The following is a 27,018-nucleotide window of genomic DNA, read 5'->3' on the forward strand; positions in this document are numbered from 1 at the left end:
AATAGATACTTTAACAAAATATTTATATAGAAAATTCAAGTTTAACTAATTTTGTTTTATGGAAGTAAATATTTTGTGATTTTTTTTCTATTTAAAATCTCTTAAAAATATGTATAAATATAGCAAAATATTATAGTCACAATAAACCAAAACTATTATAATGACAGAAATAGACACATGTAATAACATATAGCAACGGATTATGATATTTTATAAATATTTTAGTTCAGTAAGAGTTCAATTCACTAAAAATTAGAGGAACATAGTAGAAAAAATAGAGTCGATTTCAAATCAAAAAGTATTTTAAAGTGCTAAACCAATCCGACCAAAACCAATCGACCTTGACTCTTCATCGAGTTGAGACTTTACTAAACCAAGATTTTTTATAGAGGTAGTTCCCCAGGTTAACTTTGTATTTAAAAAAAAAAACCTTCTTTGCATGATTTTGAAAAATTATTCTCGGTCGTGAGTCCGAGATCCACATCTATGAACGGAATGAAGAGTTACATAAACAAAAGAAAATCCAATTCTAGCCTTGTTAGGCAATCAATAGTCAGATCAGCAATGGTGTTAAACAGAACTATTAGACTACACATATAACTTTATTGCTATCACATCTCCACAATATCCATAAACCCAAATAATATAATCCATAAGTATCATAAGACATTAACAAAAGAACAATGAAATACAACTCCTAAATAACCACTGAACTGAACATTCATTGAATAAAAAGAAAAGTTTCTAAAGAAAATTTGAAATTGGGAAAAAGGTGAAGATGATGACACTGTGAAGAAAGCAAAAAAAGGAAGGAAAAAAAAAAAATGGCATTTGAGATTCTCTAGTTCTACAAAAACACATTAGAAGATCCATCAATGGCTGTCAGCATTGTAACCAAGCAACAGAAGTAAATCTCAAACACCTAATAATATTACCAACAGTAATGGAGGATGATGAAATTCAGAAAAAAACAACCTGAATTTGAGCTGATGAAGAAGAAATCCCAAATCCCTCTGCTGACCTGACCCAATTGTTCATATTGATTCATCTCTTTGTTGTTCTTGTTCTTCTTCTTAATTTATTGCTATAATCTGTGTCCCTTTCTGATTTGACCTTCAATCTTCAGATTCGTTCTTCTTCCCCAATCCATCATTCTCCCTTTCCTCCAGCAATTTTCCGGACTCTTCATCGGCCTGAGCGGCTTTCTTTTGCGCCTCTTTCGCTTTCAACGCCTGCAGTTTCGAGTGATTGTAATATGCAACTCCGATGAAAGCCAATCCATAGCCAAACAAGTTGATTGGAGTCACAGTATCCTTAATCACCGACCATGAGAAAGCGATTAAGAGCCAATCCTTAACCACGCCGGCAACATTCATCGTTAGGGCAGAGGTTTTTCCGACGAGTAAGAACACAGCAAGATTTAGGGCAAATGCGCAGAAGGAATTAGTGCCAAAAATCACAAAATCAAAATGAAAACTAGATGTAGCCTTCAAAATTGGGAACTCAACGAAGATCCACGGCACTAATAAGAAAACAAAACAACAAGGCGCAACGTAATACAAAGAAGTGATGGGATTCAACGAAATTCCTTTAGATGTAAGCAAAATCTGGATCAGAACAAGTCGAGTCGCCTCGAATGCAACGGCACCAAGTTGCAAAGCTACACCCCAGGCATCAAATTTGGCTTCACCATAAGCAGCGATCCCAACACCAAACGAAATCGAAAGCATATTCACCATGGTTTCCGTCTTGAAACCTTCTTTCTTAAGAAGAACACCGATCGAATAAACAGCGACCGGCATCAGAGCTTTGAGCATCTGAATGAAGGAGACAGAGAGGTAAATGTAAGCGGAATTAGAAAGCCATAAAGAGAGAGAATAGAGAGCTCCGATTGGGACAACAGAAGATAGATAGAGATCTCTCGACATTGAAACTGGTTCCACAAGCTTGAAGACGCGAATGAGGAGAAAAGCGAGAGAAGCACAAAAACCCATATGGATCATGGTTAGGGAAATCGGAAAAGGCCAATCGTACATCTTCTTGTCGAGGATAAACTTGTTGTAGACGATGACGGTGAAGCTGAGGAAGATCCATATTGCGACATAAGTGTACGAGAGAATAATCTTCTTTAGAACACTGTCACTGAGAGAACCGCCTTTACCCATTTGACAGAAAATGGAGACGAACCAGAAGGTGATGAAGAATCAACAATGGCGGGTTCAGAGAAAAGGACTGAACTTGATTTGAGTACGGATCAGGGTAGAAAGAAAGAAGAAGAAGAAGAAGAAGAAGAAGAAGAAGAAGAAGAAGAAGAAAGAGACAGAGAGGGAAAGGGAGAGTAATGTGGGAGAATAAATAAATTCACAATTAATTGTGGAAAAAAATATTAATTTTTATAGATCCAATTGTGGTTTTATTTGTTTTTATTTTCATTTTATTTGTTTATTTTGTTATTGGGTTTTGGTGAAAAAAAAATGAAATAATAAATAAATTGTGGGGTCAAAAATGGAAAGAATTGTCTTATTTTGTTGTCTTGTGTCCAAATTCTTGAATCATTGAGGGACTGCCATGTTTGAATTTCAAATTCAAACCAAAATATTTGAGTCTATCTACTCATATTTATTTTTCTTAACCTCCAATCATAATCCTCCACGTATTTTCTTTCTTATTTTCAAATATAATTTTTTTATACAATTAGAATGAAATATCACTTTTATATAAATTTAGTCTCTCAAACTTAAACATATTTTTATATTTTATAGGGAAAATTCCTATTTGTAATTGATAATCAAAGATTTTTATGTTAAGAAAATGAATATTTTTTTACAAAAAAAATGAATACGTTTTATTATATTGATTTTATGTATATCCTTTGCATGTGTGTATATTATATATTCATATATGGAATGATAATAATTATTTTTTTAAGACCATGGATAATTTCCCTTTTTTAAAAAAAAAGTAGGGATAATTGGGAACCAGATATTTATTTCAGAAACAAATTAACAACAAATTAACTTTCTCAAAAACTAGATTTTTATATATTTTTTTAGATAATTTTAAAGCTATATTAACAAATAACTGATATTGCAAAATTCAGTTAAGTTGTAATTTTTTATTGGAAATTTTAGATCTAATTTTTGTTATTATTGTAGGATTAATAATCCAATTTTAACTGCTGCTATAATTATAATTTAGGAAAAAATATCTTTATGCTTTTTTTGTGTTGGATCGGTTTCTATTTAGTTCTTAGATTTCCAAACATTATATTTGGTTTATAAGTTTAGCGTTTAGATTTCAATTTAGGTATGGATTTCAAAATGTTACTATTTTACTTCTTTCCTATCGACATTTTAGCTTTTATTTCAAATTAGTCCCTAAATTTTAGTATTTATATTTTTAATAGTAATTTTTCGTTGACGTTGATTTATGTTAATAAATTTAAAATAATTAAATTTTATTTTTTTTATCACTTCTAAAATTAAATTTAAAAGTTTTACGTCGTAATTCTTTTAAACTAATTAATAAACATTGACGTCAATGTTGAAAAGTCAATATTCAAAGTTGACCTAAAAAATTGAATATTTAACAAAAAAGAAAAAATTGAAGATAAAAATATAAAATCTTAAAATTAGGGATCAAATTGAAACCGACCTTGAATGTAAGATTGTACCATTTTAATACTAAGAGACTAAATTGAGGTCAAAATCAAAACTTAAATCTAATTAGGGTGTAGACAAGCCATATTGTAATTTCCAGCAGCATTAGCCGATATAATGATTCAAGTAATTGTAACAAATGAGATTCAAATTGTTGCAATCATCCCAGTAACTGTCAAACAAGACACATAGATTGAGGACGAAAAAAATTTACCTTAAATACATTCAATAAAAAGTTGAAAGAAGATACAAATGGAACATACATGATAATCGTAATATTTGGAAGTTTCAATCATCTACCATAAAAATAGCATTGTAAACGCCATAACAAAAACTTATTTGTTACGGTTCTACTATTCTCAGTTGTACAACATACCCAACTTTCTAAAATGTTGTATTACATAGTATATAATTAACATATTTGTTTAAAACTAGTTTAATACAACGTTAAAATGGTAAAAACAAATAAGATAAATATAAATGTTTCAAAATCTTATTAAGAATACATATATTTTCAAAAAAACATTAGTAAATAAATATAAGGATAGATGTAATTAGTTTAAGAAATTCTTAAAAGTATCTCTAATAATAAATAACAAAATCGGTTACTAAATTCTATAACTCAATTTTTTTTAATTCGCAGTATTTATGACCAAATAAAAATCAAAAAAATTATTTATTTTTCATATAACTTAAAGAGTAATTTTAGCAATTTGAGATATATTAAAAGATAAAAACTTTAATAGAGTTGAATTAAAGAGATATTGGCTTGTTCCATAAACTATGATTAAAAAGAAGGGAAAAAAAGGGTTAATAAACCAAAAATGGGAACATGTTGCCGATCTTGAAGTGAAGTCAAAGGACTTCCCTTGATGGGTTGGAGATACCTTTAAATTGGGTTTTCCTTTTACTATATTTTATTTTTAAAACATTACACATTACATGTGATTTAGTGAATATATTTATATTAAAAAAAATCAATTCAAACTTTATTGAAAAGAAAAGGAAATAAAAAAAAAAAAAATAAAAAAAAAAATCTCTTTATTTATTTATTTTAATTAATATTGAAAATACTTTAACAAAAGATTTAAATTAATTGAAATAAGAATTTACTAGACTCAAACATAAATTTTTCAGCTAAAAGTCAAAGTAAGTTGATACATTTTCATTGATACAATGATTTTTCTTTTTTTTTTTTTTTTTTTTTTGGTTTATGTTTCGGAGTTTAGTTAATGCAATTGAAATTTTAAGAGTATAAATTAACGTATACATATTAAATGTGTTTAATTAATGAGGTTGAGGAATTAAAAGAATGTAAGTTGAAAGAAGAGTATTGAAGGAAGACATAAATAGCATTTAAGAGGTGTACGTAGGTTGTTTTAATTATACTTAATTGCAAAATTGGACCATCTATTTAGAAAAAGGGAAATAACAACAATAATTTTAAAAAATTTAAATTGACCACTCGAAATCAAAACAATTAAAGTTAGAATTATTTTTTATATATATATATAAAAAAAAAGACTAAAAACACATCCTATTACAATACAAAAAATAAGACGATATTTTAAATAAGTCGTGAGGATGATAATTAGAATAACAATAATAATTAAAAATATATCTAATCATACCATATTTTAAATTGAATTATTATTATTTTTTACCAAGATTGAATTTGAAAACTATATTATGATTCTTTTTTAGCAATAACTATTTGATTTTTTAAAATCAGGTTTGTTAAATATTTAAAAACCTACTTTTAAATATTTTGTAACGGTAAATCTTTTTTCAATCTACCTTTTCTCGATATTTTAAAAAAATTAAATCAAGTTTTGAAAAAGAATTTAGAAGTTAGAGAGTTGTTATTAATAATTTAAATATTTTGCTATTATTGAAAATGTCTCTTAAATTTTTTATTTTTTTATTAGAATTTGATTTTAGAAAATTAACTCTTTTTGCTTGAAAAAAAATATTTAAAAAACGAGACAAAGTTAAGTTTAATTTTAAAAAATCACTGCACTATATTTAAATCTAACATTTATGCTTCTTCTGTCACAACAATAGTTATTGGCAAAGTTAAGAACAGATAAAAGGTGTCTAAACTTTGTGTGATAAATAGTGAATTTGTTTGAAGGGAAAAAAAACATGTGACACGTAAAAAAGAAAACTTGCAAACTAATGTGATGCTTCAAGTAAAAGAATAAAATAATGTGGAGGTTATATAATTAGGAGTTTGATTAGATAGAAGATCAGGTTTTAATTATGTATTTATAGAGATGTTAACGTAAGTATTCTTAGAGGTTCTTGTTTGGAATAAGGTTATCTGATAACTTAATCGAATCCATGTATGATTTCTAGGCTAGGAGTCGTGCCTATTAAAGAATCGAGCTCATTGGTCTTAGTTCGAGGTCAGGAACAAAGGAATGTTGGATCAATTGCCCAACTCGAACCCAATGTCCAAGTAGAGTTCCTTGAGGAAAAGTTTAGAGCCTAAAAGATTCAACTTTCCTCCTTTGGTTCTTCGTGGCTATGTATTGTTTCTATTCAATTTTCTTTTGTCCTTATCGATCGGTTCTTTTTTCTTCTTTTCCAAAATCACTCGTAACAATAATAATTTAATATTACTAAAAAAAAATTAATGTTTATACTTGTAAGAAGAAAAAAACTCAACGTCCACTAAAAAATCATATTATAAATGTGTATAAAAACACACATGATTGTGATTATATTGCTACCTAATTCAATTTCTAACCAAAAACACGTTCTAATACTCCAAAGCACTTTTGCGATTCAATTTTCTAAATGAACATTTTTAAATATAGTAAAATAAACTAAAATATTTACAAAATATAGGAAAGTTTTGGATTCTATTGATCATAAAAACTTATAAAGTATCTATCATTATCACTGATAGAAGCATATCGATGTCTATCAATATCTATCATTGATATAATATGAAATTTGATTATATTTTGTAAATATTTTGTCAAATTTAACCTTTCAACAATTTACCTTTCCTAAAACTATCCTAATTAATTATTATATTGGGGAATTTTCAATTAATTACCATGTTTACTAGCAATATATATATATATATATATATATATATATATATATATATAATGTTAAAATTGTAATTAATTTTTTTAATATTAAAGTTAGAACTCCTTTTTAACAAATAAAAAAGTTTAATTTTCGTAGACTTCAAACAAAAAATATATATTTAAAAAATAAAACAAAAGCTTTTCACCTTTTGTAAGCAATCATTTGGGTTTCCATAAGCAAAGGCCAAAGTGGTGGCTTTGCTTGATGTGTTTGCCAATGAAAAGGAAACAAAGTCAAGAGCTGATTATTATATTATTATCCTTCTTGTTATTAAATATGATAATTAGTCATATCTTAAATTATTATATTATTTAATTAGTAATATAACAAAAAAAAAATATTCACTTAAAGTTCATAAGTTCATGGACGGACCTAAATTCAAAGGATATCGAAAAGAGCCATTGAGAGAGTATAAGTCTCTAAAAAGAAATGTTAACGCATTGTGAGTTTGGGACGACTAACTGAACCTATGAATATATACCAATCAGGAAATAATCGAGTTGCACTCGAACTGACACCCTGCAAACTCGAGTACCATAAACATTTTTGACACTATCCTTCATATATAACTAGAGGGATGTGTCTGAGAGCAAACTTATAAATAACTACATTCAACAGTTTCTAGAGTAAGAAATATCTGAAGAAAAGTCTCTACCTTGCTTCTAGTGTACCAATTAGTTGAAGTAGTCGCTACTTATACTAACTTAAGTATCAGAGTATAGTAGGTCTTGACACTATAATTGTTACAGGGTACAAGAATCTTTTACTCAAGTAAGTTTGGAGTATCTCGATAAAAAGTGAGTCGAAGATCAATGTTGTTGAAGACCCGCAACGAAATCCGACGTGGACTTGATGCGAGAGTCAAAGACAAACATATGTTTATATCAAAAAATTAAATGTCCGAAGGAATTCCTTAAAAATGCAAAGAAATTTGTGCTAAATTATAATAATAAAATGGTACAACTACGATTTCTATTGGAGGCTACGTTTATTTAAGAGACGTTTTTAAAAAAATAACAAAATATTAAAATTATTTACAAAATATAATAAAATTTATCAAACTCTCTATAGAATAATTAAGTTTATTATTATTATTATTATTTTGTTATAAGGTACAAGTAATTTCAATATTTTGCTTTCCATAACAATTCACCTCTATTTAATCTCTAAGTTCAAAAAAGTCAATTATATTCTTGAAAAAAAAAAACCTTAACTCTTTTCATGTCACACATCACGCCAAATGATTTATTGTTACCTCAAGTAATATGTTGCAATATTTGCAAATGTCATATATTAATTTATTGTAATTAAACTCAGATCGAATTCTTTGTTATAAAAAAAAAAAAAAAGACGCAAGATAATTACAAAATACTGATTTCTATCCATATCTATCGATGAAATTGATAGAAATCTATCGGTGTTTATAAACATCTATCTTCGATAGATTTTAAATTTTGTTATATTTAATAAATAAATATATATATTTTTTGCTATTTTATAAGAATTTTACCAAACAAAAAGACATAACCTAAATCAATTACTATGACATTTTATTGTTCTTTCTTTTAAAATTATAAGTATCTCAACGTATTTTTTTTAATCTCTAAAGTTAATTAATAAATTTTAAAAGGTTTCAATTTTTTATTCTTGAGTTTTGTGATTACTTTTAATGTTGTGGATTTTTATGCTCGATACGACATTGACTTTCCACTCAACTAAATTAGTTTTATTAATTTCAATCGTTTTTAAAATAAATTTAAAAACGATCATTTTCAAAATATAGTAAAAATTGAAATTATTTACAAAATTTATCAAATTATTTGTAGTTCATTTAAGTCTTTTTCTATCTGTGAAAAATGTTTTCAATTTTTTTCCTATTTATAACTCACTCCGATCTTAAACAATTTCACATCAAAATTATTTTTTAAATTAATTAACTAAAGTTAACTCTAAATACCAAAATACTAAATAGTATGAAACATACGAATAAAAAATGGAAAACATCGAATTTTTAAACTAAATGAAAATTCAATTCAAAACTAAAGGGCTTTTAACTAAAGGACGAGAAACGTAATATTTCGAAATATTAAAGTATAGAATCAAAATTAAACTAAAAATTCATAAATAAATTTTACAACATATTTTTTTCCCCTAGACATTATTAAAGTTGGGAGTTGGGTGTAATTATAAGGTTAAGTAATTAGAAATTATAATGTCCTTTTAGTGAAAAATAAGCAAAGAATAATGAATGGGGTATGAAAATACATTTTGAAGCACCACCACATGTTGTTGAACTTCTGTTTATCCTTATTTTAAGTTACTACTCCATCTTCCAAGGGGACAAATAATGTTTTCTTTACACAAAAAATTCAAAATTCAAAATTTTACATTTTACATTTTAATTTGATTTTTAAATCCTGTATATTTAGTACTCGCGCATTGAAATTTTGTTGTCGTATCTTAGCTTTACAAGACAGTAAAAATAACGGATTTAAACCTTAGTTTAAAGGGAGCAAATTCAATAATATATTATTATTCTGAAAATACTTTTTATTGATGTGAAATACTTTTAATAGTTATTTATGTAATTTCTTTTTATTACAAATATTATTCAAGCAGTGAATTACACAATTTGTTTTTAGCAACACAACAAAGATAGGTATCCGAGTAAAGTTTGACAAAATATTTACTCTTTGTGACAAAATTTTGAAGTAAAATTTTTTCACTAAATATAATTATAATTATATATATATATATATATTCCTAAACCACAAACTCTAATTCTTAAAAAAAAAAAAAAAAGTAAATAAATAAAAAACCTATTAAAAATGTATACATAGAAAGAGTTAATATAATTTGTTAAATTCAGCTAAAAATCAACTATTAGAGTTTGGTATTAGGTAATGTGAAGCTTAATAAACATGTAGCGTTTGTAGTCCAACGGTTAGGATAATTGCCTTCCAAGCAATAGACCCGGGTTCGACTCCCGGCAAACGCATTTATATATTATCCGGTTTATTGGTCCTAAATATATGTGTTTTTAATGTTATTTGGTTTTTAGAAATATATAATTATACAGATTGCTTCATATTATAAATTAAAACTCTCTCACCAAAATCTGTGATATAATCTTCTTCTTCTTAAAGTTCTGTTTAGTTAAAACTTAAAAGCAAAAGATTCAAAATTTTAACTTTTTTTTAATTTAAATAATAAATTATCTAGTTGAAGAATAAATTTTGGTCAATTAAATGATGTCATATGATTCTAGCAAAATTGTGATTATTATAATTTCATTGGATTTGGGTATTCAAGTTTTCTCACATCCAATCCAGTTTAAATCCGGATGAAAAATTGGACTAAAGAAATAATGGATCCAAAGCTGCCAAACAAGAGGGTCCGAGCCCAATAGAAAAATGGGCCCAAGCCCAAGCTGCAAGGAAAATGGGTCAAAACTCACTAAAACCATGAAATTTCTTCGTAAATAGAGACTTTTGTAATTCATTTGGGGATCTTTGGATTGAGGGAACAACTAAAGCTCTCAAGAATTGAAGACTCAAACTTCTAAAAGCTATCAACACGTGCAAGTTCTTATCAACCTCGAGATCATCATCTTCGGAAAGATCGAAGATTTTGACGATTAAATTTTCCTTGGATCCTAGAAAATTGAAACTAGAATTGACTTGTAACCACAACTTCCTGAAAATCGAATACAACAAAGTCTAAGTTTTATTTTGTATTCGAGAGAAAGCACAGAATGAGTAAATATTAGAGATTATTGTATCAACTATATCAATCAATATATAAAGTTTAATTCCATGAGTTACATTTCTTCAGAAATCTTGTGTGAATAATAATCGTAAAAGGTAAAACTGTAAATCTTTTTTAAAAATTTTGGTTCAATTTGTTATATTTGAAAATGTCCTATTAATTATTGTTGTAATTGTTTTTTTTTTTAAATATTTTTTAATATATATAGACTTTACAAATGCTATATAGTTTTTGAAATTGTCCATCTTATTGTTAGACCAAATATTGCCCTTTTGCTAAAATTTTAAGGCATTGAGAAGGTTTTTATGAACTTGTCTTCCCACTCTCACATAGTTTGATCATACCTAAGATTCATTAATATTTTAGTTGAAATTAAAAACTTAGCCCATACTATATATATTTAGTTGAATTACATCTTTAACATTCCTCATTTAATTTTCATTTTAATTTGATCTTTGAAACTTAGGGTTTAATATTCAAATCAAACATAGTTCAACTATATATATACCTCATGTACTAACAAATTAGAGAAAAAAACTCCAATAAACAAAATTTGTTTATTTATTAATACAGAAAAGTTTATTGTTATATAAATGTTTTCAATTTTTGGTTAATTTTTTTTAATGAAAATAACTGGCCAGTGTTTTAAATAAATACAAATTTGGAAATATCGGTGAAAATTGATATGAACAAAGTTTGTTTTTGGTTAATTGTGTGCATACATAAAAGTCGCACATGAATGTCATATTAAGTCCGTAGAATAATTTCATTTTTTTTTTATTTAATTGCTGACTTCAAAACATAAGGGGCTGTTTGGGGTTAGGGTTATTACTGTGGGCTTGGGTTAGCCCAACCCTAACCCCCGTTTGGCCCACGGTTTATGGAAACCCTAGTTTTAGGGTTTTCATAAACCGGGTTTAATGCCATCTTCAAAATGAAACCCTATCCGCCGCATTTCGTTTTCAATCCGCGTTGTCCCTCCAATGAACCCGTGTTGCCTCCTCGTTGAACCCGTGTTTCCGCCGTGTTTACCCCAACGTTCGTTAATCTTCTTCCTTTGTTTACCCCAAGGTTCGTCAATCTTCTTCCTTCACTTCCGCTGAACAAACATTATTATGTGTATTTCTTTCGATTCAGGCCTCCTTCTTTTCTGGTTGAATTCGGTGTTTTTCTTCTACTTGTCTCATTCGCGAGTTTCATCGGCGCGTGTTGTCGCGTGAGATGGCTTCTCTGGATTTACCTTTTTCGTTATGTTCATTCTCATCCTTCTTCTCTTCGTCTTCACCATCTCTGCGTTCACCGTCACCAACAAAGCCGCCGGAAAAGTTCTCTCAAACAAAGGATATAAAGAGTACAGACTCGGTGATTACTCCAACTGGCTACAGAATCGCGTCAGGAACAACAAAGATTGGAACAGAATAAAAAACTGTCGACGACAAGGTGTGTGTCGAATTCAACTAGAAAATCGCTTCTGAAACCATTGCGCAATTCTACCAAGAACACTTATCTTCAATTCAGGTACGATTTAATTCCAATTTAAATTTTAAATAAACCACCCCATAAATAATTTCATAAGTAACGAGAGTTTGTGTGTGAATTTTTCTGTAGTTTGGGTGTTGCAAACCGGCAGATGAGTGTAATTTCACGTACAAGGCACCGACTCAGTGGGAAAAACCGGCGAATGTTTCAAGTTTTTCGAATCATTGTGGTTTGTGGGATAATAGACCTGAAAAGTTGTGCTTTGATTGAGAATCCTACAAAGGTGGAGTGTTGGATAATTTGAAAAGGAACCGGAAGGTACTGGTTTAGCAGAGAAGGCGATGGTGGTTCTGAGTAGCCTGGCTAGGATTCAAGAGGGAAAGAATGCGATTGTGGAAGAGGGTGGAATTGTTGCGCTTGTAGAAGCAATTGAAGATGGGTCGGTGAAAGGGAAAGAATTTGCAATGTTGACACTCTTGCAATTGTGTGTTGAGAGGTGAGAAATTGAGGGTTGCTCGTGAGTGAAGGTGGAATTCCCCATTTAGTTGCACTTTCTCAGACTGGAAGCGTTCAAGCAAAGCATAAGGTGATTACCAGAAACTGATTAGTCGTTAATTATTACACGATTTGGCTAGCTGATTCTATGAAATGAACACCTTGATGAAAAATTGTTAATTTTTGCAGGCAGAAACACTTCTAGGTATATAAGATAACCAAGACAAGTTGCATCATCATCAAGTCCTTAACAATTGGCCTGATATGGTTTTTTTAGGAGGTAATTGTATTATTAAGTAGTGGTATCGTGTATAGGAAGTGGTTTTTTTGATGGTTTGTACAACATGGTTGAGAATGTTGGAAGAATGAAGTTTATAGAATGAAGTTAGTGCAGTTAGTAAAGCCAAAAAGCTGACGGTTAGAGAAAAAGTTGTATGATTTTTAACTAGGTTATGAGATATCCTTTTTAATGACATTCCAATTTACTAAATAGTGTAATATCACTTGGTTTGATTTTCTGGGTTTGGGGATTTGATGAAATTCTGATTGGTGGTTGTGTGTCTTGAACTTAAATTCTGTGGAACTCATCACCTTTCTTGTAGCTCTATGTGAAGTACATTGAAGTTCTGTAATTTACATAATTTATTTTTCATATTTTGGTTGATTCTATTCTGCTTATTATCGATTGTTTAAAGTTTGAATGGTAGTTGATCTTGAAATAGGGAATTGCTGCTGCAAATCTTAATTAATTAAGAGAAAAAAATTGAATTGGTACGCCTAATTAGACTCATTGAAGTCCGTTTATTCTTATTTTTGACCAGCCTGAAGTATATTTTTCTTTTTAGTTAATTAATAATGTTTTCATTATATATTTACAAAAAGAAAAAAAGATTTAGGGAGGACTAATAATCAAAATGAATACACATAAGAAAATCAATGAAAATGGTCAATATTTGACGAATTATAATGTAATTAGGATTGTTAAAAATCAAAGAAGTATTAAAACATATGTGAAAATTGAATAGAACAAAAATGAGTAAATGATATCATAAAAAAAATGAAAATGATGCAAAATTGAGTTTAATTAAAATTGCATTAACAAAATTGGTGTAATATTGGACTCAAAACGGTTGATTCAAACATGAATTTCGAATTGCAATGCATTCCAATCTCGTTACAATGTCCAAACATCCTCTAAATTTTTGTCCAAAAAAAAAAAAAGAAATATTGCCAAGAAAGATATAATCATTATATGGAAGTCTAAGAAACTTTCCTCCAATGTTTAAATGAAGATGTTACCTATCTCGAAAAGATATATATTATTATCTTATCTAAAAAAGAAAAGAAATATACATCATTAGTTTCCATATAATCATGTACAATTTGTTAACAAATTATTTACAATAAGAGGGGTTTGACGCTTTCGTAAAAAAATATGTAATAATAATTTTTTCTCATATTTACAATGTCATTTAAAAAAAATTATACTACATAAAACAAAATAATAATAATAATAATAATAATAATAATAACCCAACTCACATAACACTTTCCCCAAATAAATTTTATCATAAAATCTCCATAAAACTACCCAACTAACCCTTCCCCCAAACACATATTATCATAAAATCCTCATTAACTCTTCTTACCTAACCCTTCCCCCAAACACATATTATCATAAAATCCTCATTAACCCTTCTTACCTAACCCTTCCCCCAAACACATCTTATCATAAAATCCTCATCAACTCTTCCCACCTAACCCTTCCCCCAAACATATATTATCATAAAACTACATTTCTAAACCTTTCCCCCAAACAAGGGTTATGATAACACTAGTTTTATCATAACACTAGTTTTATCATAACACTAACCCTTCCTTAAATCAACCCTTCCCCCAAACGCACCCTAAGAGATTAAACTTTCCAACACTGCGTCAAGTATTAGAATTTTTGTTAGGAGACCAAGAACAACAACCAATTAAACAATCACATCAGACGAAACAAAAGATCAAAACCATACACGATAAAGAGAAAAGAGTGTAATAGTTCACTAATCGAACGCTCTTGCATCGAAGGTGAATGGGACTAAGCGATCTGTCTTGAAAGCTAAAGAATGAAAAAAGGATCGGATGTTTTAACTAGTGATATTCAACGAAAAAAATGATAGTTTCTTTTATTTGTTGAGTCATTGAATATAAAATCAACTTGAGATGATTATTTTATTTGTTAGATTAATCGTTGGACGATCAATCAATTATTCAATGAGATCGCTACGATGTGATTGAATATTATACAATAAAATATATACAAAAGAGAAAAATGGTAAGAATGTTTCATCTTATACTCAATCCATGAGTATTTTTAAAAATAATGGTTTTTTTTTACAATAATGACAAAAATAGGATCGTATGAAAAGAAATTTTAGAAATAGGGTAAAACCCCAAACTATTGTTAAAAAAAATAGGATAGTTTTGGGTTTTTCGAGGTAAGTCGCGTACACTTCCACTAATACACGCCATCATTCATACTTTGACCAGTTTGACCCACATAAAGTAAGTCGTATGTAAACGATCATGTAACCAAATTTAAACGTAACATAACCAAATTAAGCAATCGTGTAACAAAATTAAACGATAGAGATGAAAAGATAAATTGTAGCAAAATCTAAACGATCATGTACTAAACAATAGTCAAATCTAAACGATCGTATACCAAATATATTATGTGTGTATTGTTGACAGGACATTTTTTATATTTTCCATGGTGGACCTGTAGACTTTTTTCGTTTTCGAAATTGTTCTATATATGGTCAATATTTTACCATTTTGTTATAATTTTTAAAAGACCCATCAAATATATATAATTAAATAAAAATAGTTTAAGAAAATTTGACCCTATAATTTATGAAAATTCTTTCCTAATTTAATTATATATATATATATATATATATATATATATATATTATTTTTCTAAAATAATTTTTTTTAAAAAAAATTAATTCGTGAAATCAAAGGATTGGAATGATATAATTTTATTTTATTTATTTTTATAATATTCACTATTAAAAAACGATAGAAAAGGGGAAAAAATATAAATATATTTATTATGAGATATTTTTGGAAGTATAATCCATTACACAGCCAACCGTTCGACATTTCAATGGCGTCTTCGTCTTTCTCACTCTCCGCAAATTGCTTCAGTTCCACAACTACACTATCAGGTAACTCAAAATCCTTTTCATTCTTCTAAATATTTTCATAAGCTCCTCTTAAGATTGTATAACTCACTTCCAATTTCTGATCAATGATCTATTTAATTCACAGCACTTAGAGATTGTAGTAATCAAAAGCTCAACCTAATTCACAACGGCTTCCATGATTATTCTTCCCCTGCTCGATTTCCTCATCTAATTCTCAAGGTTCTGCTTTCTTTTTTCTTTTTTTCTTTTTTTGTTTGAAATGTGTGGAAAATGAACTTGGAATGTTAAATTTGATGGACAAAATTGAAAATGTTTGTTTGTGTTTTTCTGATCGATTAGGCAGCTAAGAATGATCGGAATACCAAACCTAATAGTGTGATTTGTGGCGATTGCGATGGAAATGGTGAGTCGATTTGTGAGTTTAGTTTAAACGGTTTAGGTTTTGGGAATGATATGAAGGCTGATTGTTTTGTAAAATTGAATGAAAATAGGTGCTGTTCTTTGCTCACAATGTAAAGGAAATGGAGTTAATGCCGTCGATTTCTTCAATGGACAGTTCAAAGCCGGTAAATCTTGTTGGCTGTGTGGGTAAGTTTTGTTACAAATACATGACGAACTATGGTTTTAAAGAATGTTGATTGAAATTAATATCATCTTAGCTTGTGAATAGTATTCTGCATTAATGCTTAGAAAAATGGATCATCCATACAAAAATTTGGTTCTTCGGTTCAATGATTTTACTGTAGTTTTATACCTTGTTGATATTACATTTCATGCTCAAAATGTCAATTGATCCAAGTTTTTAAACAATGAAAAACAATATCTTGTTCATATCACAAACAACTCTCAAATGTTTTTTTAACAAGTGAGAGAATCTATAAGCTAGAGTTGGAAGAAAATTATGGACCAACCCAAATCTACTGGTTGATCTACCCAACCCAATCCAAAAAATCCGAATTGGTCTAGTTGAGTTGGCATATTGGTTTTTTCTTTTCATCTCTCCATAATTTGAACAAATTTTTATTTTGTTTTTAAATATGTAAAGTGACACACACACATATATATACACACATAATTGGGTTGGGTCGGGTCAACCCGCCTCTTACTTGCACGACCCAGGCTACATGCCTATAACCCAACTCAATCTAATCCAACCCTTACGATTTGGGTTGGATAATCCATATTTGTCAAGTTATCCGTTTTTTTGAACACCTCTAGCTAGAAGAGCCATAATGTATGAGAGCACAATAATAACGAATTAGCCAAGTGAGCATCAACGAGGAGGAGTAGTAGTGTAAGTGCAAAAGAGTAATGCAAGAAAAAGAGATTATACATCCTTATAGTCAAACAACATTATTTCAACACTAAATTTGGAAGACTCAAATGTAAAATTTTATTTGATTTTCCAATTTTGAATGTTTGCTGATCAATATAATGGGTTTGTTATGCAGTGGGAGAATAGAAATGTTGTGTGGGAATTGCAATGGGGCTGGCTTCGTTGGAGGTTTCCTTAGCACTTATGATCAATAGAATTGTATATACTTTGTCATTCCACTTTTTATTTTCTCTCAAATCAAATATAATAATTAAGTACTTAAACTTTTAAATCTTTTTAATAAATTTCTCAACTTATCCTTACGTGTATAATCAATTTTGAACTTTCGATTTCATATCTTTAACGTTCGACACCATGAACGAATGTATTAGAAACAAAATTGAAAGTTTGAAAATGTGTTAGACACAAAATTCAAGTTTGAAAATATAAAATATTGAACTTAACAAGAATTTATTAGAAACATATTTGAAGGTTACACGGTAAAATTCAAGAAATTATTTATTGCAAAATAAAAAGTTAACGGAATTTAGCAACCAACATAATCAAATAATTCTAAGAAACAAATTTAGAATTTAATCTATATTTTGTTCATGTATAACCTTTTCATATCGAGAACAATGGTGGCATTGAATTTATATTTACTAAATTTATTCATATATGATACTGTTATCGTATCCAAGTTTTTGCAAATTTTGTTTTGGACATCGATCGACTTCAATTAATCTTTGTAAACACTCCTTCTAACTCTAATTTTTTTAAGGTAAAATTTAAAAATTACAAAAAGGTAGTCTTTATTTTTGTAAAAAAATTGATTAAGAGTTCTAACTCTTGTACTTGCTTTAAGGAAACTGCAAAATATCGTACAAATTGAGAAAAAATAAACTTACTTTTTGAAAGTCAAATTATTACTAAATGAGTTATAATCTATATATATATATATGTTTACTCGGTCACTTTCGATCCCAAAAAATCATTTTCTTTTATCCTTTTTTTCCATATAGATTTTAAAATTTTGTTTTTATTTTAGATTTTAAGCTAAAGTATAAAAAACGCCCTTCAACTAAATAACTTCCGTTTCAAAATACAATTAAATTTAAAAACCGTTATTTTTTTTTAGAAAAAAAAGTCATTGTTTTTTCCTTTTTTTTTTCAATATAGATTTGGAAATTGGTTTGTTGTCTTTAGGTTATAAAAAAGAATTCCAAAAAACAAAGTTAGAACTGAAAGAAAAGGAGAAAAAAAAATCGCGCCAGGTAGGGGTCGAACCTACGACTTTCTGCTTAGGAAACAGACGCTCTATCCACTGAGCTACAGGCGCTGTTTTTTGATATTGAAATGTGAATTATTAAGTTTACAATAGATTAAAAAAATACAAAAAACATCTACACCGTCCAAAACTATTTTAACGATTGTGATTTACTTTATTCTTTCATTTTTTAAAAACACAAAAAGGTATTATCACGTCACCAATTTATACGATCTCTCTCTAAAAAAAAAAAGAAATAACAATTTAATTTAGAAGAGAAAATATATTATAGGACAAAGTCAACTAACACTCAACCAACTTTCTCTTGAAAAAAAAAAAGAAAAAAAAGCATCCAACCACCAAGTGCCCAATTGGTATAATAGTTTAGGGTTATATTTCTCTTTGGGTTTAAACTATTTTTGTTTAGGTGGTAAATAGTAAATACTTTAGTAAAGAAAAAAGGAATATTCAAATAGTATTTACTATATTTAGTTGTAGATTATAAATAATCGTATGTAGTTGATGTTAGAGTGGTGTTCCAAATGCCCTTTGGATACCTTCCTTCCCCAAAACGCAACGCAACATTTTATTTTTTCTTTTTGTGAGTTTAGCAATTATGTCAATGGAGTAACACGTGATCAACATTTGTGATAATATTTACTAAATTATGCTCGAATTCATCAAGCGATATCATATACATTGTACATGGGTTGGCGTATTTTAGAATTTTATAAACATAAATATGTCTTGAATTCAATTAATTTTGAACATTTCATAGAGCTCATAGTTCAATTATAATTAGTCCGAATTGTAATTGTCACTAAAGTTCAACAAAACCTAGAATCAAATCATTAGAATCGAAATGATAGTTTTGATACCTTATTCACTAACTGCATGCTCAAATTAACATCTCAATCTCATAATCTTTAGAAGGGTAAAAAAAGAAATAGAAACTATATAAAGAACAAGCAAGCAATAATTAAAACTTGATTAAAAGTATAACACACGACATGTAGTTCCCTATATATATATATCACAAACCACACACTTTTGAACCATAAATGAGTGATGTTCAAAGCCATGAGAACACATCAATCGTTGAACTTCCACCCCTAATCTCATTCAGAGCATTCAATGCTGATAACGTTAGCTTCATGTACATACTCTCCATATACTCGATCTCTGCAAGATCTTCGGGAATGTTCAACACCTTTTCTTTACCCTTAGTCGCACTTTCTTCCTCATTGATAGCAGCAGCAGCAGTTGACATGTCTTTCTTGAAGAAGAGAAGATCAAGCATAACCTCACATTCCTTCAATAGCTTGTCGAGCACATCGGTTGAGTAGAACGGTTGGTGCAACACCTTCTTGATGAATGGCACACGGATCAGCTCGCCGCTCCGCCTGTCGTACTTCTTTAGAATCTTGACCAATCCTGTGCTTGGCATGTATTGAATGAATGAATGAACGAACTTTTAGAAGATTGAAGAGTTTTAGAATGAATAAATATTGAATCATAAGTGAAAATTAAGTTTTGAAGATAGCAGAAATGATGGGTTATGTAATAAGTTGATATGGATGTAAAACAACTATTAGGAAGATTTGACATGAAGCATGTCGTCGTATCGTCACCTTTTGTGCAAAATCCTAATGGACTGCTAGAAGGGTTGAGCTCGATGGGGAGTTTGAAATGTTCTTTGCCACAAGTCTTGGGGTAGAAAACTTATGGGTGTTTGGGACAATGAACTATGAGTTTTTTGTTTATGTAATTTGACTATAAATTCAAACTTTTCCTTAGAAAATATGAAAACTATGGTAAAGAAACAACGATAAACCAAATGGTAATCAATGATGTTTAACATCAGAATATGACCAACAATAACATCCATTTTCTGGAGCATATTTGGACAAGAAATGCAATTTATAAACAACAACAAAAGGCCAATAAGCAAAGCTATAAAAAGAGAAATAAAAAACAACAGCATAACACACCAACCTGTATAGTTCAAAGCACTATAATTCTCTAACAAAACCATCTCTCCATGGAAGTCCACAATGTCTCTCCCTACTTTCATCAGCATCTCGTTTGAATCTCCGACATTCGCAACCTTCTCCTGCAATAACTGCAAGTACACCCCGAACAACAACGTCGTAAGGCAGACAGAACGTAAACATGTTGTGTATCTCTTAAGAGTTAAAAGGGGAAGTAGTAGCTGCTTAATTTCAAACATCAATTTTTGAAATGGTGCAAAAACAAAAGAGATGCATAGGAGACCAACTATTCAAGTAACTTCAAATAATTCAAGGCCAATTCCATTCTAGTTTGGTCAACATTTTAGAGAGAGAGAGAGAGAGTTTAGTGAATTACCCTCCACTTAATAACATAAAACTCTTCCTTGGCTTCAAAAAATTGGTTAAACTTATCCAATTCTTCCTGAAGCAGATTCAAAAAACTTTCCATCGACGAATTAGCTTCTCCATCTAACTTTAAGCGCTTAATAGGGTTTGTTCCATCGTTTTTATTTGGAGGATACATATTTTTCAATTGCTTCTTCAATTTCTTATATGATATGTATTCATCTCTCCATTCTGGCAACGTTGATTCAATCAAATTACACAGTATTTTCCAAAACTTCATCCTTTCTTCTTCTACTAATTAACTCACTCAAAAACTTTCAATTTTTTACATAATATCAATTGAGTCAAAATCAAACAGATTTATAAAAAAAAAAAAAAAAAAAACCCTAAGTTCGATTGCATAGAGAAAAATGGGGGATTCCAAGAATATGCTGTTTATGTTGAAAATGAGAGGGATAAGGGGAATTAACAAGAGCATATTGAGGTTGCCGAATCTTGAAGGATGACTTTTTCTTTTTTTTTTGGGTAAAAATAAGAAAACAACATGTTGATTTCAAGAGTAAAGACAAGAATGTATACATATATATATAAAAGGGAAGAAAGAAACAAAGAGATGAACACAAAAGAGGTGAAAATGAAAAGAAATTATACCATTGATGATTCGAAGTTCCTCCGATGGGTTTCATCCTTTAAAGTTCGAGTCGGAGTTTTGTGAAGAAACTGCCAATAGAAACCTAATCACCACCACCATCATCTCAACATTTCTTTCTGTGGCTGGTGTGTCTTGTAGTGTCTTGTATTTTTCTCCCGTAATAGTACAAAGACTCATGGTAAATATTGACATTATATTTTTTTCTAATGATCGAAAATTTGATTCTACATTATTCTACATGTTCATAATTGTTGTAACATATAGCATGAAGAGAAAGAGTATAAGTTAATTAGACTTATTTTAGCTCTTTTATTTGTGTATAACGACATGTTATGGTGGAGGTAATAAAACTTCAAAATATTAATTAGGGACAACATGAACATAGCTAATTAACAATGATTAACATGGACTTTCTTTTAACATTACAAAAATAGAAATGGTAATTAGACGTTCAAGTCGGGAAAAAGGAATATCAACTAAACTTGATCAATTCAATTCGTATTTTTTCCTATTACCAAAAATATTTTAGTATTACAATAATATGAAATTTTGTTCAAACATACGAATTATATTAGCACTAAAAAAATTTCTCAAATTTCATTCCAAAATGATACAATAATACCAGGTGCATGTGAGATGAATAATCAAACATCTAACTTCGAAACCACTGAATATTTGATTAAATATTACTAGGTCGGATGAGCTCATACGTCAACCAATGTGAAGAAAATTTATAGAATACTACGAATTTAATTTACTCCACGTTTCCACTGCAATCTACTGTAACATACGAATGTAGGGCATGTGTGTGTAATCAAACCTCAAACTAATTTTGAGTGATTAAAGACGTATTCATATGTATTTGAATATAACAAAAGTGATTTTAACTATTTCAAAATCACTCCCTCGGATTAGACTGTTCCCACCGTGAAAATCTGGATCAAAGCAATATCTTCAATTCTTTACATGGCTTCAAGTTCTAACTTACAAGCCAAATGGGTCCGATGAAGACCGAGTATGAGAGCCAAATAGAATAGGTAGTAAAGTAAACTTATCGATCACGATGAAAATTCCACAGAGCTTGAAACAATTCTTTGGCATAAGTTTGAGTAAAATAGTTGAAAGCAGCAACCAACAAGATAGTGTGCATCCGTTTCATTGATCAAAACTCATTGGGAGGTTTTAACCTTATCAGCCTCTTGATCCTGTCTTTCTCCGTGTTCTCCAAGATGCCCTTCATAAACATCATATCAGATGATCAGTAAGAGCACTAGTGCAGTCAAAATAAACTTAGATCGAAACGAAATCCAAGGATCGAATTGTGACAGATGAAAAGTGCCATTCCTTTTTCTCCTGCAGGCAGTCTGCTCTCTCAAAGGCAATTGGCAAAGAAATTTCTTGAATTGAAGTTCTTTCTATGTTTTTAGTATGCCTATCGCTATATCTGGCTGGATTAGACCTAGAAGAAAGATTTTGAGTGAGGGAGAAAAGAAGGGGCATACCGTCCAGACAATTTCATCAAGACACAAACAAATCTTTCCATATTTGTCAAGAAACAAGCGCTCAGTTGGAGCTTTCCCACAGGCATCCTTTATCGCTGATGTTATTACAAAGATCACTTCTGCCACTTGAAGAGGTGAGAATGAAATTAATGCAGAGGATACATAGCAAAAAAGAATAATAAATAAATAATAGTAGCAAAGAAAATGGAAGAATTAGCATTTACTTACAAGCCAATTCATCATATTCGTCCTTCCCGACAACATAAACTGCTACATCGCCAAGCACAGTGTAAACAATATATACAGACCTGTTACAGAAAGTTAGCTTAGATAGATTTGACAGGTAAAACCAGCTACAGTTTACAAAAGGGAAAAACAAAAAACAAGAACAAACACACACGAGCAGTGCTACAAAGTAGAAAGGGGCTATCGAAGTGAATGTCCATACTTGAATAGGGAAGTATTTTATTTAGCAGGAGAACAGTTTATTTCAGAACATTGCGAGGTTTGAGCTAAGAACACAACCCTCGTTCCTTTTGTACTAGTCATAGCAGAAGAAGCTAATTCATTGTCATCAATTCATTCTTCACAATGAAAACTTGGGTTATCAAATGTATACATAAAATACTATAATTATTGCTATTATTTTAAAAATTCATTGTGGCATAATTTCATTCCAAGCATTCTAATGGTAGTTCAAGAAGCCCCTACAGGCCCGGGTGGTGGTGCGGGGTTGTTGGTTATTAAATTTTTTCCAATCCATTTTCAAAGGTTTTAGTTTATTTTCAAGACCTCACTTTGTAGGTTGGAGTGGAGGCAATTCCTGCGTAAACCAAGAGGCTTTAGAAATAAAACATACCGCAAACAGTCAGTTATTTGAGAAGCCATTGGTTGGCAGGGAGGATACACTTTTTTTCAGATAGAAAATCAGAGATTTCATTGATAAATGAAATTAAAAGCCCACCAATGGTTGACACCATTGATTTTATACATTAGAGCAAGGAAGTTGGCTCATGTGCCAATTGATTGATGTTTTATGTTTGTGAGTGATCCTCAGCTTACACAAACTCGGGGATATTAAAATTCTAAGTAGATGGTCATCGAAGATTAAACTCATTCTCTCTTAGTCCTTTATCAAACCCAAACCTTTTATTTACCAATAGGTCAACCCACGTTGATTGTCTCAATTAATTATATTATGCACAATCAAGGGCACCATATCATTTTCAACGCCAAATCCATAGTACATTTGATTTATATAAGTATTGCCACTTGAATACCAAAGACTTAATTGTATCAGCTTGTACTCCCTTACAGTTTCTTGCGGTCTCTCAACTGTTTAAAATATAAGGAAATTTTGGTTCTGGGAAACAGTTTCTCAGTGTGATTTTTGGTTGGTTTCTTTGAAACATTAAATTTTATATATAATTGCATACAATGAACTTCAGAAGCACAATAGTAACACACGATGACATAATCACGCAAATAAAACCTCATCTATTTCCCTTGAGCATATGAAAATGTTAATGGCAAATATTTTAGATGGAATCAAAACACTAAGGGAGTGTTTGGTAGTAGTATTTGGTAGATTGTAACGAGATGCAGTTGTATTGTAATGTAATAACAAACTCATGTTTGGGTTGAACATCCTAGGCTCGATTTGTAATCTAAAACTTATTCCAATTTGACAATTCCAATCTAAACCTCTTTTTCATTGTTTTCATACTTCGTGATCTTGTTTGTTCCGTCTTCAATTACTCACATTTCCCAACACTCCTTTGATTTCCAACTTGATTTCATTTTGGCTCTCTTTTCACACTGAGGCTGGAGAAGATTAAGAGTGTGTTTGGATTGATTTCCTAAGTGTTTAAAACTCTACTCAAATGTAGCAAAAATTAGTTTTCAAGTATAATGCATCACTGTGAATAACTTACAATTGCTTCAAAAGAACTAATTAGAAGATTCACTCACTTGTGTGAAGCAACATATAGCTCTTCATTTTTCGCACCTTTGAGATTATCAGCTCCCAGCTTCACTAAAAATGATCGCCAATGCAATCGCTCCTCTGCAGGAACTCCATGAAACCTAATAAATAAACAAAAATCATGATCAACCGTTCGATTGCAAAAAATTAAAGTACGCAAGACACTTTCGTACTCCTTATCCTCCTTATCCATCATTATTTCACTCCTAAACGCCTCTTCTCAATCTAATTTAAATTCTAATCAGAGTACATCTGAAACCAGTCGCACATTTCACACAATCATTCAAAGCAATTACCACAGAAAACTACAACAAAGCGATCAATAACAAAAAAAAAAAAAAAACCATTTTATCGCTAACGCAGATCAGAAAGATGAAAAGCACCGTTCCAGCCAAACAGGGAAAAGAAATTGGTACCGTTCAACGAGAATGTTGCCGACGGAGTTGGCGATGAGCACAGCGAGCAACATGCCTGATCTTTCGCAGTCAGATTTCAACTCTCCGATCGGAATTTCGGATGTGAAATTCGAAGCTTCGAATTGAACCTTACATTTTCTTTTTGTACTCTCTTTTTCCTTCTAAGGCACCGATTAGGGATTGTTTGGAAACAGAGATAACGTAAACCATATTTGAGAAATACGTATATCATCGAGTCAATATAAATTTTGTGTATGACTTGAGTTGGATTGGTTTCGATTAGAAGGATATATTTGGCGTGGAGTTTCATTTAGAAAATTGGGTCAAACTGTGCAATCGTACGTTAATTTGTCTAAGTAACTCAATTCAAATACTGTTATTGTTTTTTAAATTACTATCATTATAATTCTTCCCTCAAACGCATATTATTATAATCCTACTATCATAATCCATCCCCAAATACATACTATCATAACACTATCTTTTATATTTCTTCTCCCAAACACATATTATCATAACATTTCCCCCAAACATCATTTTACCCGTAACTTTTTTCCTCCTCCAAATGCACTCTAAAGATTTTTTTTTACCAACCCAACGGTTGTCTATGACTTATTTATCTTTTTCCTAAATATATTTTTTATTAATTTACAATAATTAAATTTATTTACGACTTATATTAATAACTAAAATTTCATAAAACTTAAATATTAAATATCAACCTTTAACGTAGTTATTACAAACATGGTAAGAATATATATTAGGAATTCATGTCTGAGTTTTGTCAACCCTAAATTTAAAAAACATAACTATAATCAACAAAAAAAAAACATAAAATTTAGACCAAATCCAACTCAAAATTAAAATTAATACATTCCAACAATATCGTTATGTCTAAAAAAGAATAAAAGTTAATAATATTATAATTTTTTGAAAAAAGTATTTCTTTTTTCCATGAACCCTCCGTTTTTAAGGTCTTCCCAAACTATTCATTCTTTGTATTAATGGCTTTTCGTCAACTACTTGATCATTAAAACATTTCACAACAACTACTCCATCTTTGTAACGTAAAATATTTACCTTACTTTTTGTCATTTTTAAAATCACTTTCAACGACATATTCGTATGTCTATAACTATTTCAAAATCACTTTCGGACATATCCTAATTAGGGATTCATGAAATAAAAAATTATGTCAATTACCATTGAACTAAGTTCACTTGAACGCAAGGTCTCTCTCTTTAATTAGTAACATATATTATATTATCTTTGAAAGTGATATATTTATATATTGAAAGAGTAGCAAAGACTTTATAAGGGAAATTGGGATAGCAAAATTAATTGGTAGAAAGGAACATAAGTACATGTCTAGAAACTCCATATGGAGTGTATTATAATATGATATCAACGTTATCATTGAAATATGATGAACTACAATCAATTTTCCAACCCCACACAAAACAAAGATGTTATTATTTTGTCAACTCTACTTAGTTCTATAAGGTACATTGACCACATCTCAACCACTTATTCCATAATTCTGCCGACTTATAGTTTCGCTCTTCTTTTTCTTTTTTTAAGATTTCGATGACAATTTTATAAAATTTTCATATTTATATTTGGTTCAAATCCGAGAGTGTGGATTTGAATCTTCGATGTATTGATCGATAGTATGTATCTTAACTATTTGAGATATGGTGTCTTTTTTTCTTTTTCAAATAATGATTTAAGAATAGATTACTGATTAAAAAAGTGCAAGTTAACCACGATGGTTTTTTCAAGATTGAATGTAAAAGCAACACTTTCTCCTCTAAAATTC

General features: G+C 29.8%; 4 protein-coding genes, 1 long non-coding RNA gene and 2 other non-coding genes across 8 annotated transcripts; 3 read left to right on the forward strand and 4 right to left on the reverse strand.

The window, feature by feature from the left end:
• Nucleotides 1-570: 570 nt before the first annotated feature.
• LOC103503818 (probable sugar phosphate/phosphate translocator At5g25400) lies at nucleotides 571-2,375 on the reverse strand. The gene has a single exon (XM_008468180.3). The coding sequence runs from the start codon at nucleotides 2,163-2,165 to the stop codon at nucleotides 1,116-1,118; it is 1,050 nt and encodes a 349-aa protein (XP_008466402.1). The 5' UTR covers nucleotides 2,166-2,375; the 3' UTR covers nucleotides 571-1,115.
• Nucleotides 2,376-9,690: 7,315 nt separating this feature from the next.
• TRNAG-UCC (transfer RNA glycine (anticodon UCC)) lies at nucleotides 9,691-9,762 on the forward strand. Its single transcript has one exon. It is a non-coding gene; the product is annotated as a tRNA-Gly (tRNA).
• Nucleotides 9,763-11,512: 1,750 nt separating this feature from the next.
• On the forward strand, nucleotides 11,513-13,158 carry LOC103504236 (uncharacterized). Its single transcript, XR_007820219.1, has 3 exons — nucleotides 11,513-12,050; nucleotides 12,141-12,597; nucleotides 12,696-13,158. It is a non-coding gene; the product is annotated as an uncharacterized LOC103504236 (long non-coding RNA).
• Nucleotides 13,159-15,605: 2,447 nt separating this feature from the next.
• On the forward strand, nucleotides 15,606-17,353 carry LOC103503827 (protein BUNDLE SHEATH DEFECTIVE 2, chloroplastic-like). The gene is made up of 5 exons (XM_008468190.3): nucleotides 15,606-15,727; nucleotides 15,831-15,925; nucleotides 16,046-16,109; nucleotides 16,198-16,294; nucleotides 17,158-17,353. The coding sequence occupies exons 1-5, from the start codon at nucleotides 15,613-15,615 to the stop codon at nucleotides 17,234-17,236; spliced, it is 450 nt and encodes a 149-aa protein (XP_008466412.2). The 5' UTR covers nucleotides 15,606-15,612; the 3' UTR covers nucleotides 17,237-17,353.
• A 934-nt stretch (nucleotides 17,354-18,287) lies between these two features.
• TRNAR-CCU (transfer RNA arginine (anticodon CCU)) lies at nucleotides 18,288-18,360 on the reverse strand. Its single transcript has one exon. It is a non-coding gene; the product is annotated as a tRNA-Arg (tRNA).
• Nucleotides 18,361-19,246: 886 nt separating this feature from the next.
• Nucleotides 19,247-21,292, reverse strand: LOC103503826 (SPX domain-containing protein 2-like). The gene is made up of 3 exons (XM_051083665.1): nucleotides 20,656-21,292; nucleotides 20,284-20,410; nucleotides 19,247-19,722 (listed from the first exon to the last, which is right to left on the reverse strand). Exons 1-3 carry the CDS (start codon nucleotides 20,923-20,925, stop codon nucleotides 19,361-19,363), a joined length of 759 nt encoding a protein of 252 aa, XP_050939622.1. The 5' UTR covers nucleotides 20,926-21,292; the 3' UTR covers nucleotides 19,247-19,360.
• A 735-nt stretch (nucleotides 21,293-22,027) lies between these two features.
• Nucleotides 22,028-25,408, reverse strand: LOC103503824 (uncharacterized). 2 transcript variants are annotated; one of them, XM_008468189.3, is made up of 5 exons: nucleotides 25,200-25,408; nucleotides 24,771-24,884; nucleotides 23,028-23,107; nucleotides 22,800-22,924; nucleotides 22,028-22,531 (listed from the first exon to the last, which is right to left on the reverse strand). In XM_008468189.3, exons 1-5 carry the CDS (start codon nucleotides 25,250-25,252, stop codon nucleotides 22,460-22,462), a joined length of 444 nt encoding a protein of 147 aa, XP_008466411.1. In that variant the 5' UTR covers nucleotides 25,253-25,408; the 3' UTR covers nucleotides 22,028-22,459. The 2 variants fall into 2 exon arrangements, with proteins under 2 accessions (XP_008466411.1, XP_050939623.1); XM_051083666.1 differs by having other exon boundaries at nucleotides 22,028-22,924; nucleotides 25,200-25,406.
• Between the last annotated feature and the right edge of the window lie 1,610 nt (nucleotides 25,409-27,018).

The sequence above is a fragment of the Cucumis melo genome, chromosome 4 (genome assembly GCF_025177605.1).
Source record: "Cucumis melo cultivar AY chromosome 4, USDA_Cmelo_AY_1.0, whole genome shotgun sequence".
Classification (NCBI taxonomy): domain Eukaryota; kingdom Viridiplantae; phylum Streptophyta; class Magnoliopsida; order Cucurbitales; family Cucurbitaceae; genus Cucumis; species Cucumis melo.